Source organism: Bidens hawaiensis, unplaced genomic scaffold (genome assembly GCF_021521415.1).
Source record: "Bidens hawaiensis isolate Kalapana, Puna unplaced genomic scaffold, B.hawaiensis_p1.1 tig00033272_1, whole genome shotgun sequence".
In the NCBI taxonomy this organism is placed as follows: domain Eukaryota; kingdom Viridiplantae; phylum Streptophyta; class Magnoliopsida; order Asterales; family Asteraceae; genus Bidens; species Bidens hawaiensis.
In genome coordinates this window covers 130,524-152,401 of record NW_027495707.1, presented here as the reverse complement: position 1 = coordinate 152,401, position 21,878 = coordinate 130,524, and the positions used below count along the sequence as shown (strand labels likewise).

Here is a 21,878-nt window from a genome sequence, read left to right as displayed (position 1 = left end):
TTATAAAAGAGAGAAATGTTTTTTTGTGTTTGTAGGTGATCCGCCATATATGAAATGAATGATCTTAAAAGTTGTTTTGGATCTTGTCTGGTGACATGGAAGTTTTGTCTGAAGCTATAAAAATAATGTGTGATCCGTTATTTGAAATAACAAATTTAAAAAACAAAAAAAAATGCATATCATATCTGAAATGTACTTAATAGCGAGTATACTATTCATGTCATTTTAAGGATCACTTATTATTTCTATAAGTCCTGTCATTTCAAATGACGAATTTCAGACAAAACTTTCATATCATCAGACAAGATCTGATAGCACCACAACACCGGTGAGATCCGTCATTTAAAATGGTGAATCACCTAAAAAAGCATTTACTCACCTAGATTTAAAAATTCCACATGTATTGTTGAATTCCTAGTCCATCGTATTCATGTCGTGTTCACACATTAAAAGTCCTACCCGGAAAATCATAAACAATGCATGGTGTGAAAATAAACATGGAAAACCAAGTCATGGACATGTCAAACATCTCGTTACGTGTATGTACACGTCCTTTTGGAAAAGTATTTCAACATGGTTTTTTTCCCTTTTTTTTTTAAATTCACACTATTTGAAGTTCGAATTTTTAAGACGTGTCACTGAAATTTTAGCTAGTTCACCCTTTAACGCTTTGCAGTTTAACCGAGCATTAATCATTTCCTAATCATTATATTATATTTCTTTTTTTTTTATTAGAACAACACAATATTATAAATAATATATGAAAGGGAAAAAAATGTTATTAGAACACAATATTACAATGGAAAAAAATACAAACCAAATTTAAGGGAAAAACCCCTACTACAATTGAAATTAATTTTAACAAGATTTAGCTCGGATTGATTTTTTACGTTCTTCAAACATAGCACAGTCCGCCAACGATATATGTGAGAGGTCTTTTTCAGGGAATTTAAAATATTTTTTCATTTAGCTTTCCATTTATAATTTTTGTTTCATTGTGCATTTATTTTATTTTCACTTGTGATTGTTTATTAAACGAGAGAAGTTCAAAAGGTTTATCGTTCAAGCTTTCAAAATATGCTTTCACCCCAGGATTCATTGTAGATGTAGTTTTTGACAAGGAGCTTCCTCAGGCTCTCGTCGCCTCCTTGCTTTTAACTCTTTAGAGCAGGTGAGGTAGTTCGCCCAGTTCATCAAATTCTAAGTCGACATCATACTTGTTTAAGTTTAAATGAGAACGAGAATCCAACGCGAGTTCATACAAACTTGGTTCGTTGGTGCTAGACGATTTGAAATCCTTGTGACATCAAGTCACAGCAACAAAGGAAATGATTTTGTATTTTATGGAATATGATACTTATTTAAAAACTTTGTCCATTAAGTTACTTCATTCAATTTGCAGATGATCTAATTTATTTTCTAAATTGAAAATTGAACTTTCAGTAATGTTCGTTATCTTGAGGTGATTAATTGGTCCAGGTCGCGAACTTTAGTTAGTCCAATTAAACAATTAGGTTTATCAAGTACAATCGGAAACTGATTATGGATATTTTGGTAGGCAATTTTGAAGTCGTGGCCTGAGTTGATACATTCTTAAACCGAATAGATTCACGCAAACGGCTAATTAGCTCAAAAATGGAATTGAATGAATTAACGATTTTTCAACTGTGAGTTTTTTGAAATCAAGGTCGTATGTTGTCTTGTACGTAATGTATGATAAACTATTATTATATTTTAGCCTTTATATATATAATATTAATATGGCATATATACGATAAAACTCATTTAAGTTGAGAAAACTCTTACAAACTCACCACAACAATCAATTTTTGTTAACAGAAAATAAACACGTAAAACAAAAATTAACAAAAAAAATTCAATTTACCTATGAGTTTACTATATGCAACGTTTTGATTGTTACACATATATATATAAAAAGTTAACGTACAAATGAAATTAACATACTAAACGTGATAATCAAGTAGAGTAATTATGTAATTACTCTATGATGTAGTTACGTAATTACTCTACTTGTATATATAATTACTCTACTTGATTCTCACGTTTAGCACATTAATTTCATTTGCATTTGATCCAAACCCTATATATATATATATATAGGCAAAGTATAGAATGAAAATCCACTTAAGTTGTGAAAACCCGTAAAAAACCTATATAACATCGTTTTTTTTTGTTACATGTAATATATGTTGTTACATTTAATACAAAGGATCGAAAACATAAAAAAAATGTTTTGCTATTTTTTTATATTTTTTACTAATTTTTATATATGTTTTCAGGAGAGAGTAAATGTAAATTAACTTTTACATTTTTTATTAACTTTAATTATGGACCACAAGATTTAATCTTTAATTAAAAACATGTGGTTGAGAATGAGTTTTTAAAGTTTTCACAACTCAAATGGGTTTTTATTCAACCTAACCCTCTCTCTCTCTATATATATATATATATATGGTTCTAGAGAGAAGTCATTTTACTGTGAGAAGTGTGAGAAATAGATCTAGGCCATTGATTATGTGTAATCAATGGTCTATATTAATAATGGCAATTTTGTAATAATCTGGAACAAAATATGTACTAATATAGAGAAAAAGGGTATGTTGGTATTTATGTGTAGAAGTTAATCATGGCAACAAACATGAACATTTAATATTCATCTTCCATTTTTCCTTTAACATACTCCATAAATTACTTTCCCCATATCTTTCCATTAAAATCCTTCATTCTTTGTGAAACCATAATCCCAATTTATTAATACAGATTACCTACATAAATTGCATTATGAACTTACATAGTCCTACACAGAATACAAATTACCTACACTTTTAAATAAAGCATATATACAAATGACTAAACATATTAACAAATCTTCATATACCTTCACAAATCATGATATATAAAACACACACATATATATATATATAACCTACACAGATGCATATATATAAATGACTAAACAGACTTGTTAACATACCTACAAATAGCATGACTAAACAACCAAATCATGGTATTATTACATAGCCACCAATATAATGTGTAGGTGTAAATGATGCTGTGTAATTTATGTAGTTTACAAGAAATAAATTAGTGATTGGTATCTTTGTATGGTATTTTGTTGTGGTTATGTAGAGAAAGTTCATATTATGTAGGGATGTTGATATGATAACTGTTTGTGTAGGAACAACTACAGTTATATAGGTTTTGTGTGAAAATGTGGGTTGACAATATGTATGTTGTCAGTATATTTTGAAGTGTGTAGCTTTGTGTAGGCTGCTGTTATTGCTATGTGTATGTTTATTTTAAAATGTGCAGGCTTGATGTCGATCTTCTATGATAATATTTTGGCCAATGTTTTATTTATTTATTTTAATGTAGGATGAGGATATAGAGATGACGACGGGCTTGTATGATAACAAAGAATCTTGAAAATTTTTAATTCAATTAAAAGTACAGAACTTAAAAAAAAAATCAAAATGTGATTAAACAATGTTTATACGATTGATATTTAAAGATTGAAAATGCTTTATGTTTTTTCTTTTTAATTTATATAACAAATAAATATATATTAATAAAGGAATAAGATTGAAATATTTAAAACTTTAATAGTTACCAAATTTAAAATTTCTACATCTTTACTATTATACCCGTGTATTTAATTAAAAGAAAAAAACAAAAGAAAAAATCTGATTGGCTAGATTGACTTCTCACACTTCTCACAATAACTTGACTTCTCTCCTGAACTATATATATACACACAAGGTAAGGATACTAAGATAACCATTGACAAATTGAGAACTTTGAGAACCATTTTGGACCACTAAGAAAACCCTCTAAAAAATATTAAAAAAATTATAAAACAAACAAAACCGAAAATTTTAAAAAAGTAAAACAACCAAAATTTTTATATTTCATTCCGGTTTCATTAAAAAAAACCGAATTTTTTTTCTTTTTAATTCGTATTATACCTATACACATATGTATACTCTCATTTAATCTCTAGTTACGTAATATACACATATGTACATTATCATTTACCTTAAATTATGTATAGGAAAAAACATGTGTGTGCATATATGTATATGTATAATTTAGCTAAACCGAGAATTTTTTTTTTTTTTTAGAAACCAGGATGATAAATAAGAACGTTGGTTTTTTTACTTTTTTTATTTTTGTGTTTTTTTTTTGTTTTATGATTTTTTTTTATTTTTGGGTTTTTTTGTGGTCCAAAATGTTTCCCATAGTTCTCAATTCCCAAAAAGTTCTTATATATATATATATATAGGGCAAGGTTAAAATAAAAACACACTTGAGTTGTGAAAACTCTAGAAACCCATTCTGAACCACATGTTTTTAATTAAAGTTTAAATCTTGTGGTCTACAATTAAAGTGAATAAAAAATGTAAACATAAATATAATTTTTTCTCTCTCCTGAAAACATATATAAAAATTAGAAAAAAATATTAAAAAATAGCAAAACAATTTTTTTTTTAGTTTTCGATATTTTGTATTAAATGTTACAACATATATTACGTGTGTAATAAAAAAACAAAAAAAATGATGTTACATAGGGTTTCACGGGTTTTCACAACTCAAGTGGGTTTTCATTATATACTTGCCCTATATATATATATATATATATATATATATATATATATATATATATATATATAACACGCGCAACATCGTTTTGTTAGATGTGGTAAACTCAATGCTCTTTCAAAACATCTTAAAAAAGAGTCAAAACCTTGTTAGAAGTGCTGATAAAGTAAAAGAATAGCATATAATAGCTCGATTTCAATTTTTTAAAAACCAAAGAGGAGAAATTTGCACTCATGTGTTTAAATTTATTTATTATTGTCTTTCTATTTTGTTTCGTTTATATTGTATAAATACAGTAAAAAAATTAACATTATCCCTGAAATTTTAGTCTAGAGAAGCATGTCATCTTGCATGTCACATTGCTCATAGGTAAATTAATTAACTTTTTTTTTATATTTTGTTTTGCATGACAATAACTTATATAATATTGTGTTAAAAAATTAAAGAATTTTTTTATTATTACACTATATTTTCAAACGTTTTTACAACTCAACTATGTTTTAATTACAAACATTTCATATATTAATGATGGTAAGATTATTTTTAGTTAAAATTAAAGCGGAATAATCGAAGATAGACTAAAATTAAATTAATGTATGTATGTGTAGAGTAATAAAATCTCTATGCTTGAAATTGAATATTTACGGTATCACACCATAATCATATCTAGTAAAATTTCATTTATAGCTAAACTATTAATAGGATCAAAGAACAGAAGGGTGAGATTTATATAAACTTTATAGTTTACTTTTAACTAATAAAATATATTACTTAGTTTAAATATGTTGCTTTATAATATCATTATAAACTAGGAATTGAGGTAGGAAAACTCAGTTAGAGATAAGTGGCAGATTTAAAAAAAAAGTTGAAGGATAAAGCGAGCTAAAAGAATTTTGTTTAGTGGTAAATGATACATAAAATAAAGAAGAAAATTATACTAAAAATTTAATTCGCTAAAAAAGTTGAGGGTTAGCGTAGGCTACCCTCAACCTATGCAAGATTCACGCATATTGGAGATGCCCTATTGAATGCCAAGTGTCCCTCCAAAATGTTTGATTTATTATATAGTGGAAGTAGATATATATTAATTTTCAGCTCAATAAGATAGACGAGACAAGACAAGTAGAGTCGAGCCGAATCGAGCTGGCTCGTTTAACATTGTGTTAGATACCAAGCCCAACCTAACTCATTTAACTAGGAGCCCTAGTCAAAGCCCAATCCAACTCGACGGGTCGCTTACTACCCTATCCAAACGTATGAAAGTGTTAAGGCTATGGTTTTTGTAACACGAAAACAATAAGGGGCAGACCTTAACCTTATAATGGGAGATTTTGGGTTTAAGCCCCGTCATGTCTGGAGCAATTTGTTTCGGGTTGAGTCTGGGTTTTCTCAGTTAGGTTTCCTCCCAACTTTGTGTGACGTCTGAAGGCCACAGCCAATCCGCCTCATCGATCATGATATATTTATATATAAGGGCACGCTGGTTTCGTCTTGCCTTGGACAGTAATAATAACGGGTAAGACCTTACGTGAAATCGGACATGGGGAATTCGGAAGAGAGTATTAATATTAATTGATATGTATATGTTTTTCAACCACGAATCCGCCAGAAATTTACGAAGGAGAGAGAAATAAAGAGTCCGACTTCACAGGCATATATGCAGGTAATGGTACGTAATTCAAGAAACTATTCAACAATATTGTTTTTGTTTTGTTGCACAACGATAATATTAACCTGAATCCAACGATTACTTTATATATACGCCCACAGATTTTCACTTCTTGCATTCAAATCCATCATGCTGATGCCATGCAACACGAATGGATCACTGATTATCCTTGAAAATTAACAAGGGTTTCACAATGGTACGTAACGTGTTTTATTTATTAGGCATCCAAAACATCATGAAGCTTTGTTGATTAATACTTGTGTTATGATCTTGTTGATACGCAAGCTAGTTTCATATGGTCGGTTTTGATCGAATTTAAATGCCAACTTTTTTCTGCATGAGATAAAAAATAATGTAATCAGCATGTTGTGATCATTTTTGGGATGTTATTCGTCTAAGAGATTGCGTGTGTGTGTGCAACTAAAGCTAACCGAATGATAGATACATGCATGATTAGTTGATTACTCACATGTCATCTGCTTAATGATTTGTATGTACTATACAGAGCCCGGCAGTTAACATAATAGTAGGCTCGCATGTCTGGGTTGAAGATACAGCCGAAGCTTGGGTTGATGGCCAGGTCACGAAGATTAAAGGGAAAGATGTCGAGGTTCAAACCGAAGATGGGAAGACGGTGAGTCATCAATATAATATTCTGTTTCAAATATACAAGTACTGTAGTGAAATTCATAGCATGGGTTGTTTTCAGGTGGTTGCCAATTTATCAAAAGTATACCCGAAGGATATGGAAGCACCGGCTGGCGGTGTAGATGACATGACAAAGCTATCTTATTTGCACGAGCCCGGAGTCTTGCAGAACTTAAGAACCAGATATGAGCTTAATGAAATTTATGTAGGTTTTATGTTTTCAGTTTGTCATCTTATTATTTTAGTCTAAAGAATCTTGAAGAATATATTCTTAAGTTTACTTAAAATAATAATGACAGACTTACACGGGAAACATTCTAATTGCGATTAACCCGTTCCAAAAGTTACCTCATTTATATGATACTCATATGATGCAACAATACAAGGGAGCACCATTTGGTGAACTGAGTCCCCATGTGTTCGCAATTGCAGATACGTCTTACAGGTTATTATTGTTATCGTGTATATGTAATGGTTATTGTGTTTATTGTTCGATGGTTATCATGTTTTGCATTGTTAATGGAGTCTGCAGGACGATGATTAATGAAGGAAAAAGTAATTCGATTCTGGTGAGTGGTGAAAGTGGAGCAGGTAAAACCGAGACAACCAAAATGCTTATGCGGTTTCTTGCATATTTGGGTGGGAGAAAAGCTACTGAAGGCCGCACAGTTGAACAACAAGTTCTTGAAGTACGATATATGACGTATAGTTCTATGTTTATATAACCCCTTATTGATCTAAATTTATGTCACTTAATGTGTATGCAACTATATAAACTTCTCTCACAATTTTGGCTGCAGTCGAATCCGGTTCTTGAAGCTTTCGGCAATGCTAAAACCGTTAGAAATAACAATTCAAGGTGACTGGCTTCTAGTATCTCATGTATTTGAAAGAATCATGTTCAAATTTTAGTTGCATTATTACTAATTTAATGTGATAATGGCTCAGCCGTTTCGGGAAGTTTGTTGAGATCCAATTTGATAAGCAAGGGAGGATATCGGGGGCAGCTATTCGGACTTACCTTTTAGAAAGATCTCGTGTTTGCCAAGTAAATGATCCTGAAAGGAACTATCACTGTTTTTACCTGCTTTGTGCAGCACCACCAGAGGTACTAGGTTTTTACTATGGGAAAATAGTCAAATACCAAAAATAGTCATCTTGACCCATGAGTTTGACCAAATAGTGTTGACTTTTACTTACAATCAATCCGTGTTTGACGCGTGTCCCTCAGCAACGCTAGATGGGAATTTGTTGTGTCCCAAAAACAGAAAAGGCCATATAATACTTTTGTAAAAGCAAAAAGTCAATGGTCAAAATGGCCTATGAGTTTGACCAAATAGTGTTGACTTTGAACACTTTCCAATCAATCAGGGTTTGACACGTGTCTCTCGGCTACGCCAGATGAAATTTTGCTGCAACAGATAGAAATGTGTTGTGTCAGCGCATTAGGGTGTGCCATGTGGAAGCATCTGGTTGGTTGAAACAATTTCTTATCCAAAAACAGAAAAGTCAAATGATATTTTCGTAAAAGGAAAAAGTCAGCTCAAAATGGCCATTTTGGTGATTTTCCCTTATTACTTTTAAACAATCAACTTCACTGGAAAATTTTTCACTAATTATGCATGCGGTTTCAGGAGATTGAGAAATATAAATTAGGAAGCCCGCAGTCGTTTCACTATCTTAACCAGTCAAAATGCTATGAGCTTGTTGGTGTGGATGAAGGACTTGAATATCTTGCCACAAGGAGAGCTATGGATATTGTTGGAATTAGTAAAAAAGAACAGGTTTTTCTTCAGTGATTTCATTTTCTTTTTTTATACGAAACTTAAGTAAAATCACAAACTCATAGCATGTGTTTTTACTTTCTCATAGGAAGCAATTTTCAGAATTACCGCCGCCATACTTCATCTTGGAAATATTGCATTTTCTAAAGGGAAAGAGGTTGATTCTTCCGTGCTAAAAGACGACAAAGCTAAGTTTCATCTCAAGATGGCGGCAGAACTTCTTATGTATGATTATATTTAAGTGTTAAGCAGTTTGTAGCTTTTTTTTAATTGTTATATGTGTTTATAAATTTATAAATTGACGAGGTCGTATTAGGTGTGATCCTGTTGGCTTGCAAGATGCGTTGTGCAAGCGAGTGATGGTAACTCCCGAAGAAGTTATTAAGAGGAGTCTTGATCCTCTTAGTGCATCATTTAGCAGAGACGGTTTGGCTAAAACAATATATTGCAGATTATTTGATTGGTACAAATTAGTAAATGGAGAAAACTTGTTGAATAAACTTATGTTGTTTAATTATTCTTACTTTTTTGTCTCTGTTTTTCAGGTTAGTGAATAAAATCAATGTATCAATTGGACAAGACGTGAGTTCAAAATCTCTAATTGGTGTGCTTGACATCTATGGTTTTGAGAGCTTTAAGAACAATAGGTAGTAGAAATTAACTGTGTTTACTTTTGAAAAATAATCGGTTTTGACAGTTGTTACATCTGAAAGTCATCATACGTGTGCAGCTTTGAGCAATTTTCCATTAACTTCACAAATGAGAAACTGCAGCAACACTTCAACCAGGTAACTGTCGAGCCTTTTTAAAATCACAGTTAGCATGAGAATGTTTTTTCAAAACCGAAGATAGAAAGCGCTATGTTTGAATTTCAGCACGTCTTTAAAGGGGAACAAGAAGAATATAAAAAAGAGGCTATCAACTGGAACTACATTGAATTTGTTGATAACCAAGATGTTCTAGATCTCCTTGAAAAGGTATAAATAATTACTTCATAGTTTTAATTTTGATGTGTATAGTATTATGATTCTCTTGTCTTGTATTTCTATGTTGCAGAAACCCGGTGGTATCATTGCTCTTCTTGATGAAGCTTGGTATAACATAAAACTTGATTTTTTTCTTTTTATGTTTCTTCTTTTATTTTCTAAAAAAGATTTATTTTTGTTAATATTTTACCATTTGAACTTATGGTTTTTAGCATGTTTCCAAAGTCGACGCACGAGACATTCTCAAACAAGCTTTACCAGACATTCAAAAACCATAAACGCTTTATAAAGCCCAAGTTGTCGCGCACAGATTTCACGATTGCTCATTATGCTGGAGAGGTATGCATGTATGTATGTATGTTAGACAAAAGACTATTTGTCTAAAACTAAAACATTTTGTATTGGTTTTAGGTGCAATATCAATCTGATCAATTTCTCGACAAAAATAAAGATTACGTGGTTCCCGAACACCAAGATTTGTTGAGCGTTTCCAAATGTTCATTTGTAGCAGGTCTTTTCCCTCCTGTAGCCGAAGAGTCATCCAAATCGTCCAAATTTTCTTCAATCGGTTCCCGTTTCAAGGTATCTTTGCTTTACTCAATATCATGCCGAATCTTATAAGCTAGCGTGTAACCATATGCTAATGCAGCTTCAATTGCAACAACTGATGGAAACGCTAAATGCTACGGAGCCTCACTATGTTAGATGTGTAAAGCCTAACAATAAACTGAAACCTGCCATATTTGAAAACCTCAACATCATGCAGCAATTGCGTTGTGGTGTGAGTATATGTAGTAATTGTTATTTTTTATTTTTTTCTATTTGTGACTAATTCTTCTACTCTTAGGGTGTTTTAGAGGCAATCAGAATCAGTTGTGCTGGTTATCCTACCCGTCGCGCTTTCTTTGAATTTATAAACAGATTTGGACTTCTTGCACCAGAAGCCTTGGCTGGAGGGTAGACGTTTTCATATTATTTCTCTCAATATGAATTTTATATATATATATATATATAAAGAACAACAAAATATGTTGAGAACTGCGAGAACCGCATAATGCACTTGTACATTATGCATAACAGATAATTATGCGGTTCTCAAAATATATTATTTGTTCTCATTTGAACATCTCACTATATATAATATGCTGACATTTTTTTATTGTGACTGAAGTACCTTTGATGAAAAGACAGTATGTGCAAAGATATTGGAAAAGATGGGGCTCACAGGCTTTCAGGTGCGCGGTTTTTTGTCGCTTTTATGTTTTGAACTCAGTTTTACTGTGGTTATAATAACAATAATTAACATAATGCATACGTTACGTTATTATTATACAGATAGGTAAAACAAAGGTGTTCTTAAGAGCGGGACAGATGGCAGAATTAGATGCAAGGAGAGCCGAGGTACTCAGCACTGCAGCAGCAAGAATTCAAAGACGAATAAGAACGTATATTGCTCACCGGCAGGCTACCGCATTACGCAAGGCTTCAATTTTCTTACAATCTTTCTGTAGATGTGAGCTTCTAGAATATTTTTAACTTGACCAATTGATAATAGAAAAATACATCATGTTTTATGTTTAAAAATGTTGGAAATTTAGATAGATTGGCGTGTAAGAAGTTTGAAGAACTGAAAAGAATTGCAGCTGCTATAAAAATTGAGAAACATGTGCGTAAATGGCGCGCTTGGGTAGCCTATCATAGACTTTGGGTGTCGGTTCTTGCGGTTCAAACAGGCTTACGTGCAATCGAGGCTCATAAAAGATTCAGACACCGAAAGGAAACTAAAGCCGCAATTAAAATGCAGGTTGAGTAATAAAATAACTGCAACTAATTTTATACTTTGTGTTGTATAAACTGAAGATTCTATGGTTTTTCTTCGGTAGGCCCGTTGGCGTTGTCATAAAAGTTCTGCATATTATAAACAATTAAAGAAAGGAACCATAGTTACACAATGCGGATGGCGGGGAAGAATTGCAAGGAAAGAGCTTAGAACCCTGAAAATGGTCAGATTATAGCTTAATACGATATTACAGTCATTTGCGTGTGCGCTGACCTTAATATATTTAACATGCTTTACCTTTTTCCTGCAGCAAGCACGAGATCACGGTTTACTTAAAGAGGCGAAAGATAAGCTGGAGAAACAATTGGAGGAACTAACATGGCGCTTACAGCTCGAGAAACGTTTAAGGGTAATATAATGTTGCGTATATATATGTGTGTGTGTAAAAGTATTAGAAAAATTATAAGTGATGATATAAAATTGTAAAAATTTGCGTATGTCCAGACTGATTTGGAAGAAGCGAAAGCACAAGATTTGATTAAATTTCAAAGTTCTATGGAAGATATGCAAAAGAAACTTGATGAAGCAAACTTAATTGCAGCTATGGAAAGAGAGGCTGCCCGAAAAGCTATTGATGAAGCACCTGCAGTTGTTGAGGAAAAAGAGATTGTTATTGAAGATACTAAGAAAATTGAATCTTTAAATGAAAAAGTTGAAGATTTGGAGGTATGTTGAATGCTTAATCTTTAATTGTTTGTGAGATTAAATTTTAAGTTGATGGTTCATTGGTTTGTGTTTTCGGCTTTGCAGGCAAAGTGGGAATCAGAAAAGAAACGCGCTGATGATCTCGAAAAATGCAGTGAAGAGAGACGTATTAAGTTGGAAGAAACAGAAAAGAAAGTTGTTCAATTTCAGGAATCCATGACCAGGTTTTTTTTTTCTATATTTAATTATAACTTTCAGTTTCTATCTGCATGTTCAACATGTATTTGTTCTGCTAGGCTGGAAGAGAAGTTATACAACTTAGAATCAGAAAACAAAGTCTTCCGCCAACAATCGGTATCCATGGCACCAAATAAGTTCCTTTCGGGCCGTTCCCGATCTATTATTCAGGTATTTTTTTATAATTATTATTTTAAGTAAAGAACTGCATAAAATATTGTATGCGGTGCTTTATGATGGAATATTTCCGATTCACGTGTATAAGAAATAAGGAATTAACGGAGATTGCATTTAAAGTTAAGAATTTTAGTAAAAGGTTTAGATTAAATACACTAGTTTATCTAGTTGATTTAATTAGATTATTATATAGAGTTAGGATTGGGTTTTTTAACTTTTTAAAGTATAGGTCTAGGGATATGGTTTCTCTGTCAAGTCGTGTTTGTTTATTTAATAAAAAGACTCGAAGCCGTTGCTTGGCACAAATCGGTTTTAGTGTTCTTTTATATAATGAGCCTTTAGGTTATGTAGTCACATAACGGATTGACCACCTTGTGTATCACAGCTAAAGTAATGGTGTGTTGTCGTGTTGGCCCGGAATCAAACACAAAAGAAAAAACACAGGATCCTGAATTTGACCAAACATTGATCGACCCTTTTGTATCAGATCGACCCACTCTTTGTAATACACCTAAACTTGGATAATAAGAACCCCCTATATTGAACCAAATAGGAAACCCAATGAAATCTAATAATAATAGGACTCATGAAATAGAACTATATATAGCCAAGCCTAAAATAAACAAATAGCCCAAAATAAATAAATAAATAAATAAAAATAAACCACCATCATCTTCTTGAAACCAGCGATTACCTCGACCTCTCAAGAACCCCCGGCCCTAACTCGGTCACGTCCTAGCTCTTCACAGTTTGAATTCCCATAGCCCTTTACTTGATGCTAAATGGCGAAGTTTTTTTTTTTTGTTTTTTTTGGTGGGTTTTGTGATTTTTGCATGGCTTTTGGATAGATTTTGAAACATACTTTGAAAACGGGTGATCCACTAGTTTGACTGGCGGATGTGGTTGTGATATGGTGTTGCTTCCAGATGACTATGGTGATGTGCGAAAAGTGAAGGCATCCGCTAGTTGTACTAGAGGAAGTGATGTGGCAGCTTTTGGTGGGATCCGCTAGTGAGACTAGCGGATGTGAACAGTAATCGGGTAACAACTAATTTTAAGGTCATTTCTATTTTTAACTTTATTTTGAGAGTATAGTATTTATTTTTACGCCGAAAAAACGGTTAGTTTACCTCTATTTTGTGCTAAATGAAGTCAAGTGTTTTGTTGTAGTTTTCCAACCTCATGGCTCTACAAGGGCTTCAAAACCGCTCTGATACCAATTGTTGGGCCAGAATCAAGCACAAAAGAAAAACGCAGGAACACAAGTTTGACCAAATACTGATTGACCCTTTTATATTAGATAAACCTAAACTTATAGTACCAATTACATAGACTTTGACCCAAATAGGATGCCAAATATAAACCGGTATCTATATCCTAAAATAATACTCTTAAAATAGAAGTGCATATAATAACAAACCCAAAATAAACTAATAACCGAAAAAACAACTCTAGATATTGTTAACCCAATTCGGGATCTCAAGATTCTGACACTTGCGAACCCCAAACGATACAATTGTTTATGTGATTCTCACAGTTTTCTACTTAAAATTGGTTCTGTATTGAATGAACTTTATGTCATATAAGTATATAACAACTATTTTGATCTTTAATTCTTTGCAGAGGACTCACAGTGGTACTTTAATAGGAGACAGAAAGTCATCTCTGGTATTATAATTTACATCAATGTGGTTTTTGAATTATTGGTTTCATTTCTTTGCTATTAATATTCAATTACATGTTTCTTTTATGTATGTTTTAGGATCCAAATAGTCCTTCGGTGGGCCAACGAGATCTTGGAGAACTCGATGACAAACCACAGAAATCACTCAATGTGAAACAGATTGAAAATCAGGAGTTGCTTCTTAAAAGCATTGCACAACATCTAGGATTTTCAGGGAACAGACCGATAGCAGCTTGTGTTATCTACAAATGCCTTTTGCAATGGAGATCGTTTGAAGTTGAGAAGACAAGTATTTTTGACCATATCATCCAGACCATAGGAAATGCTGTAGAGGTTTAAAATATTCTTGCATTACGCTAATAATACGTCTCTTTTGAAGGTTTTGTAAAAAATGGCGTGTTCTGGAAACGTATTTGAAAAAATGGCGGTATTTCTAGCGTATTTGGGGGGGGGGGGGGGGGTCAGACCATGGATTCTCTCCCCTTAATCTCATAAATCATACTTTTTTTTTATTTTTCCTTTTTCAGTTTAGCATATTATTTGATTTTTTCTAATAATTTGTAACATTTAACAAATGCTAAATGTGCGATGTTAAGTTTCGATATAATTTTATTGGGTTGAGTTGTATACAAAATAAAGTAGTTTAAAATGACTTATATGTGGATACAACTCAGTTTAAAATGTAACATTTATGAATTCTAAAAAGAATTTATTTTATGAGATGGGGAGAGATAATTCGTGATTTGAAACCCCGGGAAAACCGTTTTAAAAAGCACCCGTTTTAATTAATATTGTCAAAAAACTCGGTTTAAAATGTACCGTTATTGAAAGGTAAATTTTGGAAAATACCGGTACCGATACCGAAACTCAAACCTTTGGTACCGTCGGTACCGGTACCAATACCGAATTTGCTCATCCCTAAAAATGCCATTGTTACAAAAGTTCTGTCTTTTATATAAGATTTTTTTACTGATTCTTGTTAATATTTTGTTTATTTAAAGAGAAGGCAGGATAATAATGATGCATTGGCCTACTGGCTGTCCAACGCTTCAACTCTTCTGCTTCTACTCCAATGCACCCTAAAAGCGAGTGGGGCCGCATCTGGAATTGGCCCACAGCGTCGTCGATCATCGGCTGCACTTTTTGGCAGGATGACATCCGTAATTTCATAAATTTTATTTTAATATATAGGATTTAAAATAAAACTACTATCGAGCCGGGGGTCTCACCGGAAGCAGCCTCTCTATCCTTATGGGGTAGAGGTAAGGCTGTCTACATCTTACCCTCCTCAGACCCTACCATAGCTTTGCTATTGGTGGGATATACTGAGTACGATGATGATGATGATGATGATATAGGATTTAATTTCATATTTTTTATAATTTTTGGTTTTATAGAGTCTTCAAGGAACTCCAAATGGTGTTGATCTTTCCTTTGCAAATGGAAGCTTGAGTAATGGAGTTGAAGGTTTTAGCAAAGTGGAAGCCAAGTATCCAGCTTTGCTTTTTAAGCAGCAGCTTACAGCATATGTTGAAAAAATATATGGAATGATTCGCGACAATTTGAAAAAAGAAATATCTCCGTTGTTAGGAATGTGCATTCAGGTGATGTTCCTTTTTTGAAAATCACTCAAGTTTTCCCGTTGGAAACTAGTATTTACTAATTGGTATGTTAAATTAAAGGCACCTAGAATATCCAGAGCAAGCCTGGTGAAGGGATCGTCGCGTTCAGTTTCTAGCACAGCTCAGCAAACCGTAATTGCGCACTGGCAAGAAATTGTTAAGAGTCTTGGAGTTTACTTAAACGTTTTGAAAACAAATCATGTTAGTTGACCTTGTATTAACCTCTATTATTTTCTTTCTTGGATATTTGTTTTGTTACTAACCTCAAATTATTCTTAGGTGCCGCCATTTTTGGTGCGCAAAGTTTTCACACAAATATTCTCATTTGTCAACGTTCAGTTGTTTAACAGGTATACCTTTCTTTTGTATACAGTATACACACACATTTGTTTTTTTAATTATTTATTTTTATATATCTTTTGTAATTCCAAATTTATGATGCAGCTTACTTTTGAGGCGCGAATGCTGTTCGTTTAGTAATGGCGAGTATGTGAAAGCAGGTTTGGGTGAACTAGAACATTGGTGTTACAATGCAACTGATGAGGTATTTTTAATATTTTTTATATTATCTTTTTATATATGTTTATTTGTTAAACAGATGAACTACAGTATGCAGGTTCGGCTTGGGATGAACTGAAGCATATACGACAGGCTATTGCATTTCTGGTAAAGCATTTCTTTCATCGTATTTCATCAAACATTTAAGTTTTGATAAATATTTATTTTTATGAGAATTTGTAATTCCTTTCAGGTTATACATCAAAAGCCGAAGAAAACAATGGATGAAATAAGTCGTGATCTCTGCCCGGTGAGTAATATATGTTTTTGTTAAGTTTTATATATAGTTACGTCATCCGGTTTTTTAAGCCAGTCAGACCCGACCAGTGGACCGGTACCGATGAAAACATTGCTGTTACAGATTTTATTCTTGGTACACAGATACTTAGCATACAACAGTTGTACCGAATCAGTACAATGTACTGGGATGACAAGTATGGCACACAAAGTGTATCCCCAGATGTAAGTTCTATTATTTTTATCTTTTTCTTATGATCGGATCGATTAATTTGAAATAATTATATAAAACTAATATGTGCCTCAAATGTCATCATTATTAAGGTGATATCTAAAATGAGGAAGTCGATGACCGAAGAAAACACTGTTGCAAGCAACTCTTTCCTGTTGGATGACGATTCGAGGTTAGTTATAACTTAGTACTATGACCCGTTGCCTTTAATTATTATGTCAGCTGTGATGTTTTCTCATGATTAATTTATTTATTTTATGCAGCATTCCATTTTCACTTGATGATATATCAAAATCAATGGATCAAATTCAAATCTCAGACATTGAGCCTCCACCTCTAATTCGTGAGAACTCGGGGTTTAGCTTTCTGTTACCACGTGTTGAGACTCACTGACGCGCTTTCTATATAGCTTTTGGGTAGATCAGCTGCATTTGCGGGTGTTTTTTTCAATTTATTGTAGTTTTGTAGCATGTTGTACAATTAGATGTGTTCATGTGTTATGTTGTAGATTGTTGTTTACGGGTGTTAAACATCGTTACTATTTGTTACTTAAACATGATTTTTGTGAGTTCGTGTACTAGTTATGTGTAAACCGGATGCATCTTCGCATCCAAAATTCTTTCCTCTTGTCATTTGTTCTAGTTCGTGTTTTCAGGCTAGTGAACAAAACACATTTGTTGAATGTAAATCGTCTTGTTTTTTTAAAAGAGTGAAAATCGTCATGGGCAACTCAAACGTCCTTTAAGACCCTCGATTTTGTAGACCCTAATTTATATAATATTAAAACTATTATACAGAGAAACCTACTATAAAAATATAAAACATATTCCGACTATGTAGAGGCAATTTTTCTAGTACTGATTGTAGCATGGCGTTAAAGTGAGAACCGTTCCTAATTAGTCATTCTGCCTAATTCCAAATATCTCAACATTTTCTTGCTCTAATGCAGACACAAACACACGACTTCTATCATATAACTTCTGTGCAAATGGTCTAGTGTTTGTGACAGTTGACTCTTAACTAACTTCTTTTCTTCCTATGTGTACAATACTTAACAAATATCAGAATCAGAAACATTTCATTGAAAGCAAAATCTAATCAATAGCCTTTCCCGTCAAAAAAACGATTGGGAACTTTATAGTTTTTACCTCTAAAAGAATGATAAATTTCAACAACAAAATAGTAGTGACCTGAAAAGGCTTCAGCTATCATAGACCACTGCAAACTCAGCACCTACTGGCAAATGATCACTTGGATAGCAGTAATTTGGCAATCCACCTTTTAGATCAGGTGATTCAGCATCTGGAAGCTCAAGGTAACTGACTGGTTCAATGCCCTCGGAAGGAGAGAATAATATGTAATCAAGTGTCCCAGTGAACCCAGGTGTGTAGTTTGTGAACTGCGGTTCACCCCTTGTGTATGCATACACACTGCACAAAGGCATTGGTATGTCATCTGAACATTCTGATGAAGGTTCTGACATGGGCCCACCAGAAACAAGGTACTGGTATACCTGGAAACATAAATCTATTTAACTCCATATTCAATTTATTATTACATCATTTCTTGCATGAGACGTGTAATAAACAACTATGGGTTTCTTGAATCTCGGATGCAAAAAGTCAGCATGGTCAAAAGTTAGACGTGTCAAGTGCCACATCATCAATATTAACTAGTAATCAGATCAGATCATCTTGAATCGAGATTTTTGGAAGGTGGTTGGTTGCCATCAATTAAGATTTTTGAAAGTTTGGTTTTTTTTAGGGGTGGCAATTTCCGGACACGAAAATAGTCAGGTTTTGGGTTGTCATATCTAGGCCGTTTAATCGACAGGTTGTGTTCATTTAGCCCGTTTATTTAAGTGTCTCGACCCACTAACCTGTGTGATTAGACAGGTAGTAGACCCGTGTCTAACCAGTTTAAGTATGGGTCGTGTTCAGTTGACCTGTTTAAGTAAACGGGTCATGTGCAGGATGATCTATTTAACACATTTATTTAAACAAGTCGACCGGCTAACCTGTTGGATCACACACGTCAATCAACCTGTTTAACCCACTTTTTTACAACCCGATTAGCACATTTACAACTTGTTACACGTTTAGATAAATGAGTTAAGTGAGTCGCGCTCAGGTTACATGTACGATTTGAGTGTGTGCAGTTAGCCCTAAAATAAATGCGATAGAGTGTACCTTATCTCCAGGAACCGAATTAAAATCTCCAGCGATAAGTACTGACGGCGTGCACTCAAATTTATCAGATACCATTTTTTTGAATCGAGCTACACGTGACAACAAATATTTTGCCTGTGCAAGCTTGACATCAGTCCATTCTGGGTCCCTGATAAACAAAATTCACATTTTTATCATGAACACTAAACATAAACAAAAATAGATCCACCTAGGAGAAGCTAGACAGCATAAGGGTAGAATTGGAATTACCATTACCAGTAAATATGCGTGTTTGTCACAATGACATAATGTTGATACGGATATTTGAACTTGAATGCAGCCATAATTCCAACACAATCACGTTTCAACCGTACATATGGATCATTAGGATCTCCTATATCATAATTAAATAAAGAAATATCATTATTAGAATCGCTCACCAAAGCGCGTAAAATTACAAAAAAGGACCTGAAAATCTTACTTGATAGGTACCTTTATTATTAGTGTCGGACGCCTTCTCTTTTTGTTCCACACGTGATGAATCGTCTAGAATCAAGTCAGCCAGGTCATTATAGTCAATTTTTTCCTCTATGACCAATTCCAATCTGAAAATTAAATGAACAAAGGAGTAAACAGATTATTTAATTTAGAATAAAGTAAAAATGTTTTTTGCGGTTAAATGAATGAAATGGTTTCGTTTCAAAGAACATACTTATTGTGCTTGTAGAAAATTCCACACCCGTCAAGTTTTTTGCCACTTCTTTTAATGTAGATGCTTGAGTAATCATTCTGCTCTATTTTTTCTTTGTAGAAGTTATCATATTCATCTAATTCCTGTTAACAGTTACATGATATTTCTCAATTCAGGAAAACCAAAAGTTGATAAAGATAAATATTGTAGAAGATAAGGATATGAAAACAACCTGTAAACATAAGATATCAGCATCAAGACTCCTGAGAACATCAAGAATTACTGGTGAACAAGCTTTCCACCTGTGATAATAGTCCATAAAAGAAACATGTGACGATATTTTAATAATTTTTCTAGTTATCCAGTTTTCATATCGTTGTAGCCATAGTTATTAAATGCGATAGGCGCACTCAAGGCGCATAGGCCTCACTTGGGGCCTAGGCGCAAGGCGGGCCTGAGAAAAAAAAGCGTACTTAAATAAAAAATTATAAATATATTATGTATATGAAATTAATATTATTCTTCAAATAAAATAAATAAAAGCTATTATATAACATTTAATATCATCTAATCAGCACCAAAAGTTCTAAAATAGTCAAGATTCAAATGTAATTCCAAACTTGAATAACACAATGTTTAATGTAGTTCCTTTGGCCTCTCCTAGATCTTAGTTTCAATAGCACTCCTTATGTCTTTTTTTTTGTTCGGCTTTTGTCTTCTCATGTTCCTGTCCTAGACAATGCCAAAGCGCTAGCCTAGGAATTAGAAGCGCATTTATTGAGCATCGCCTGAAAAATGGGCCTAGGCGCAAGAAGCGAGGGCTTTTAATAACTATGGTTGTAGCTAAATTTCAAGCATTGACCTTAGAATACTAAGAAAGAAAGAAACTCACTTGAGACACGGTGATGGGGAGTGTGGAAACACAGAACTTTTTACATATGCCTGCAAGTTGAACCAGCAAGTACTTAATAGTTGTTGTGTATTTGCGTGTATAAGAGGGTTAGACGGGAGCTTTGTAATACACAAAAAATATATTTCAAACTATTATAATTACAATTAAGTGCATACCTAATCTAATACCCAGTCACAAATCACAATTAGAGTATTATATTACAACAGTAAGCATGTGAAGAGAAATAATTATTCATAAACAAAAATTGACTAATTTCTTTTATTATATAGATATATGTGCTCGTTAGGTGTACGAGACTATGAGTGCATTAGATAACAACAATGAAAAATTAGCTCAATATTACCTTGGCGCCTCTATGACATTATGATCAATATAATTATACGCTTGAATGTTTAACATGAATGCATTAGATAACAACAATGAAAAATTAGCAGGAAACTTATGAAACTGTGCGCATAGATACCTGAGCAAGAATATTATACGAAACCAGCCGAAACGTGAAGCCTGCAGCATAAAATACAAATTTATATTTAGCTCGTATACTAACTAATAGTAAATTATAAATAATCAAGTAGCTATAATAATAGTATAATACCATCAGAGTTGGTAACAGAAGTAATTTCCTTCTGCTCCACTGGAGAAAACTTAGGGTAAACCGGTGTAGCCTTTGCAGCCGCCTTACCGGTACTCATACTGCACATAATCAACACTTGAATTCGTTTACTAAAAAGCAAGCGTTTATTAAAAGCCCTAACAGAAACTAAACATTGAGATTCGAAATGAATAGAATTAAAAGGCGGAAGCAGTGGGTACCTTCTTCGGGAGGATGATGAACACAGAGGGATTCGAGAGAGCAATTGAACACCGGATTTCAGAAGCATTATTATGTTTCCCCCAAATGGTTATAATAAGAAGACTCTTCTGACGGCTGGCTAACTGATATAACTGATAAAAATATTCATAGTCCCTCAACTATTATTTGATGGATAAGTCTAGTGGTGTAAACGAGCCAAGCTGCTCGTGAGCTGTTCGAGATCGGCTCGTTAAAAAGCTCGATCAAGCTGAGCTTTATCGAGCCCGAGCTCGAACCTAAAAATAAACGAGTCTGAGCCTGAGCTTCACTTATCGAGTTCGAGCGAGCTTGTCGTTTATATAATTTTTTAAAAA

The 21,878-nt window shown here is 33.3% G+C and overlaps 2 protein-coding genes across 3 annotated transcripts; one reads left to right on the top strand and one right to left on the bottom strand.

Moving 5' to 3' along the window:
• Positions 1-1,900: 1,900 nt before the first annotated feature.
• LOC143584751 (myosin-11-like) lies at positions 1,901-17,346 on the top strand. Of its 2 annotated transcripts, XM_077066725.1 has the most exons (39): positions 1,901-1,929; positions 3,915-3,937; positions 6,817-6,923; positions 6,999-7,142; positions 7,237-7,382; positions 7,470-7,626; positions 7,738-7,796; positions 7,886-8,045; positions 8,572-8,721; positions 8,810-8,946; positions 9,038-9,184; positions 9,267-9,368; positions 9,452-9,509; positions 9,597-9,698; positions 9,778-9,815; positions 9,920-10,046; positions 10,119-10,289; positions 10,357-10,488; positions 10,555-10,664; positions 10,879-10,942; positions 11,043-11,220; positions 11,306-11,511; positions 11,591-11,710; positions 11,798-11,896; positions 11,992-12,213; positions 12,298-12,416; positions 12,489-12,600; positions 14,230-14,274; positions 14,369-14,623; positions 15,292-15,450; positions 15,688-15,894; positions 15,973-16,113; positions 16,192-16,262; positions 16,357-16,456; positions 16,522-16,578; positions 16,664-16,720; positions 16,852-16,932; positions 17,032-17,111; positions 17,203-17,346. In XM_077066725.1, exons 1-39 carry the CDS (start codon positions 1,901-1,903, stop codon positions 17,330-17,332), a joined length of 4,602 nt encoding a protein of 1,533 aa, XP_076922840.1. In that variant the 3' UTR covers positions 17,333-17,346. The 2 variants fall into 2 exon arrangements, with proteins under 2 accessions (XP_076922840.1, XP_076922841.1); XM_077066726.1 differs by lacking the exons at positions 1,901-1,929; positions 3,915-3,937; positions 6,817-6,923 and having other exon boundaries at positions 7,020-7,142; positions 12,489-12,605; positions 14,220-14,274.
• Positions 17,347-18,045: 699 nt separating this feature from the next.
• Positions 18,046-21,403, bottom strand: LOC143584741 (carbon catabolite repressor protein 4 homolog 4-like). The gene is made up of 9 exons (XM_077066719.1): positions 21,307-21,403; positions 21,175-21,215; positions 20,691-20,740; positions 20,031-20,100; positions 19,820-19,941; positions 19,600-19,712; positions 19,384-19,501; positions 19,129-19,276; positions 18,046-18,452 (listed from the first exon to the last, which is right to left on the bottom strand). Exons 1-9 carry the CDS (start codon positions 21,401-21,403, stop codon positions 18,141-18,143), a joined length of 1,071 nt encoding a protein of 356 aa, XP_076922834.1. The 3' UTR covers positions 18,046-18,140.
• Positions 21,404-21,878: the final 475 nt, after the last annotated feature.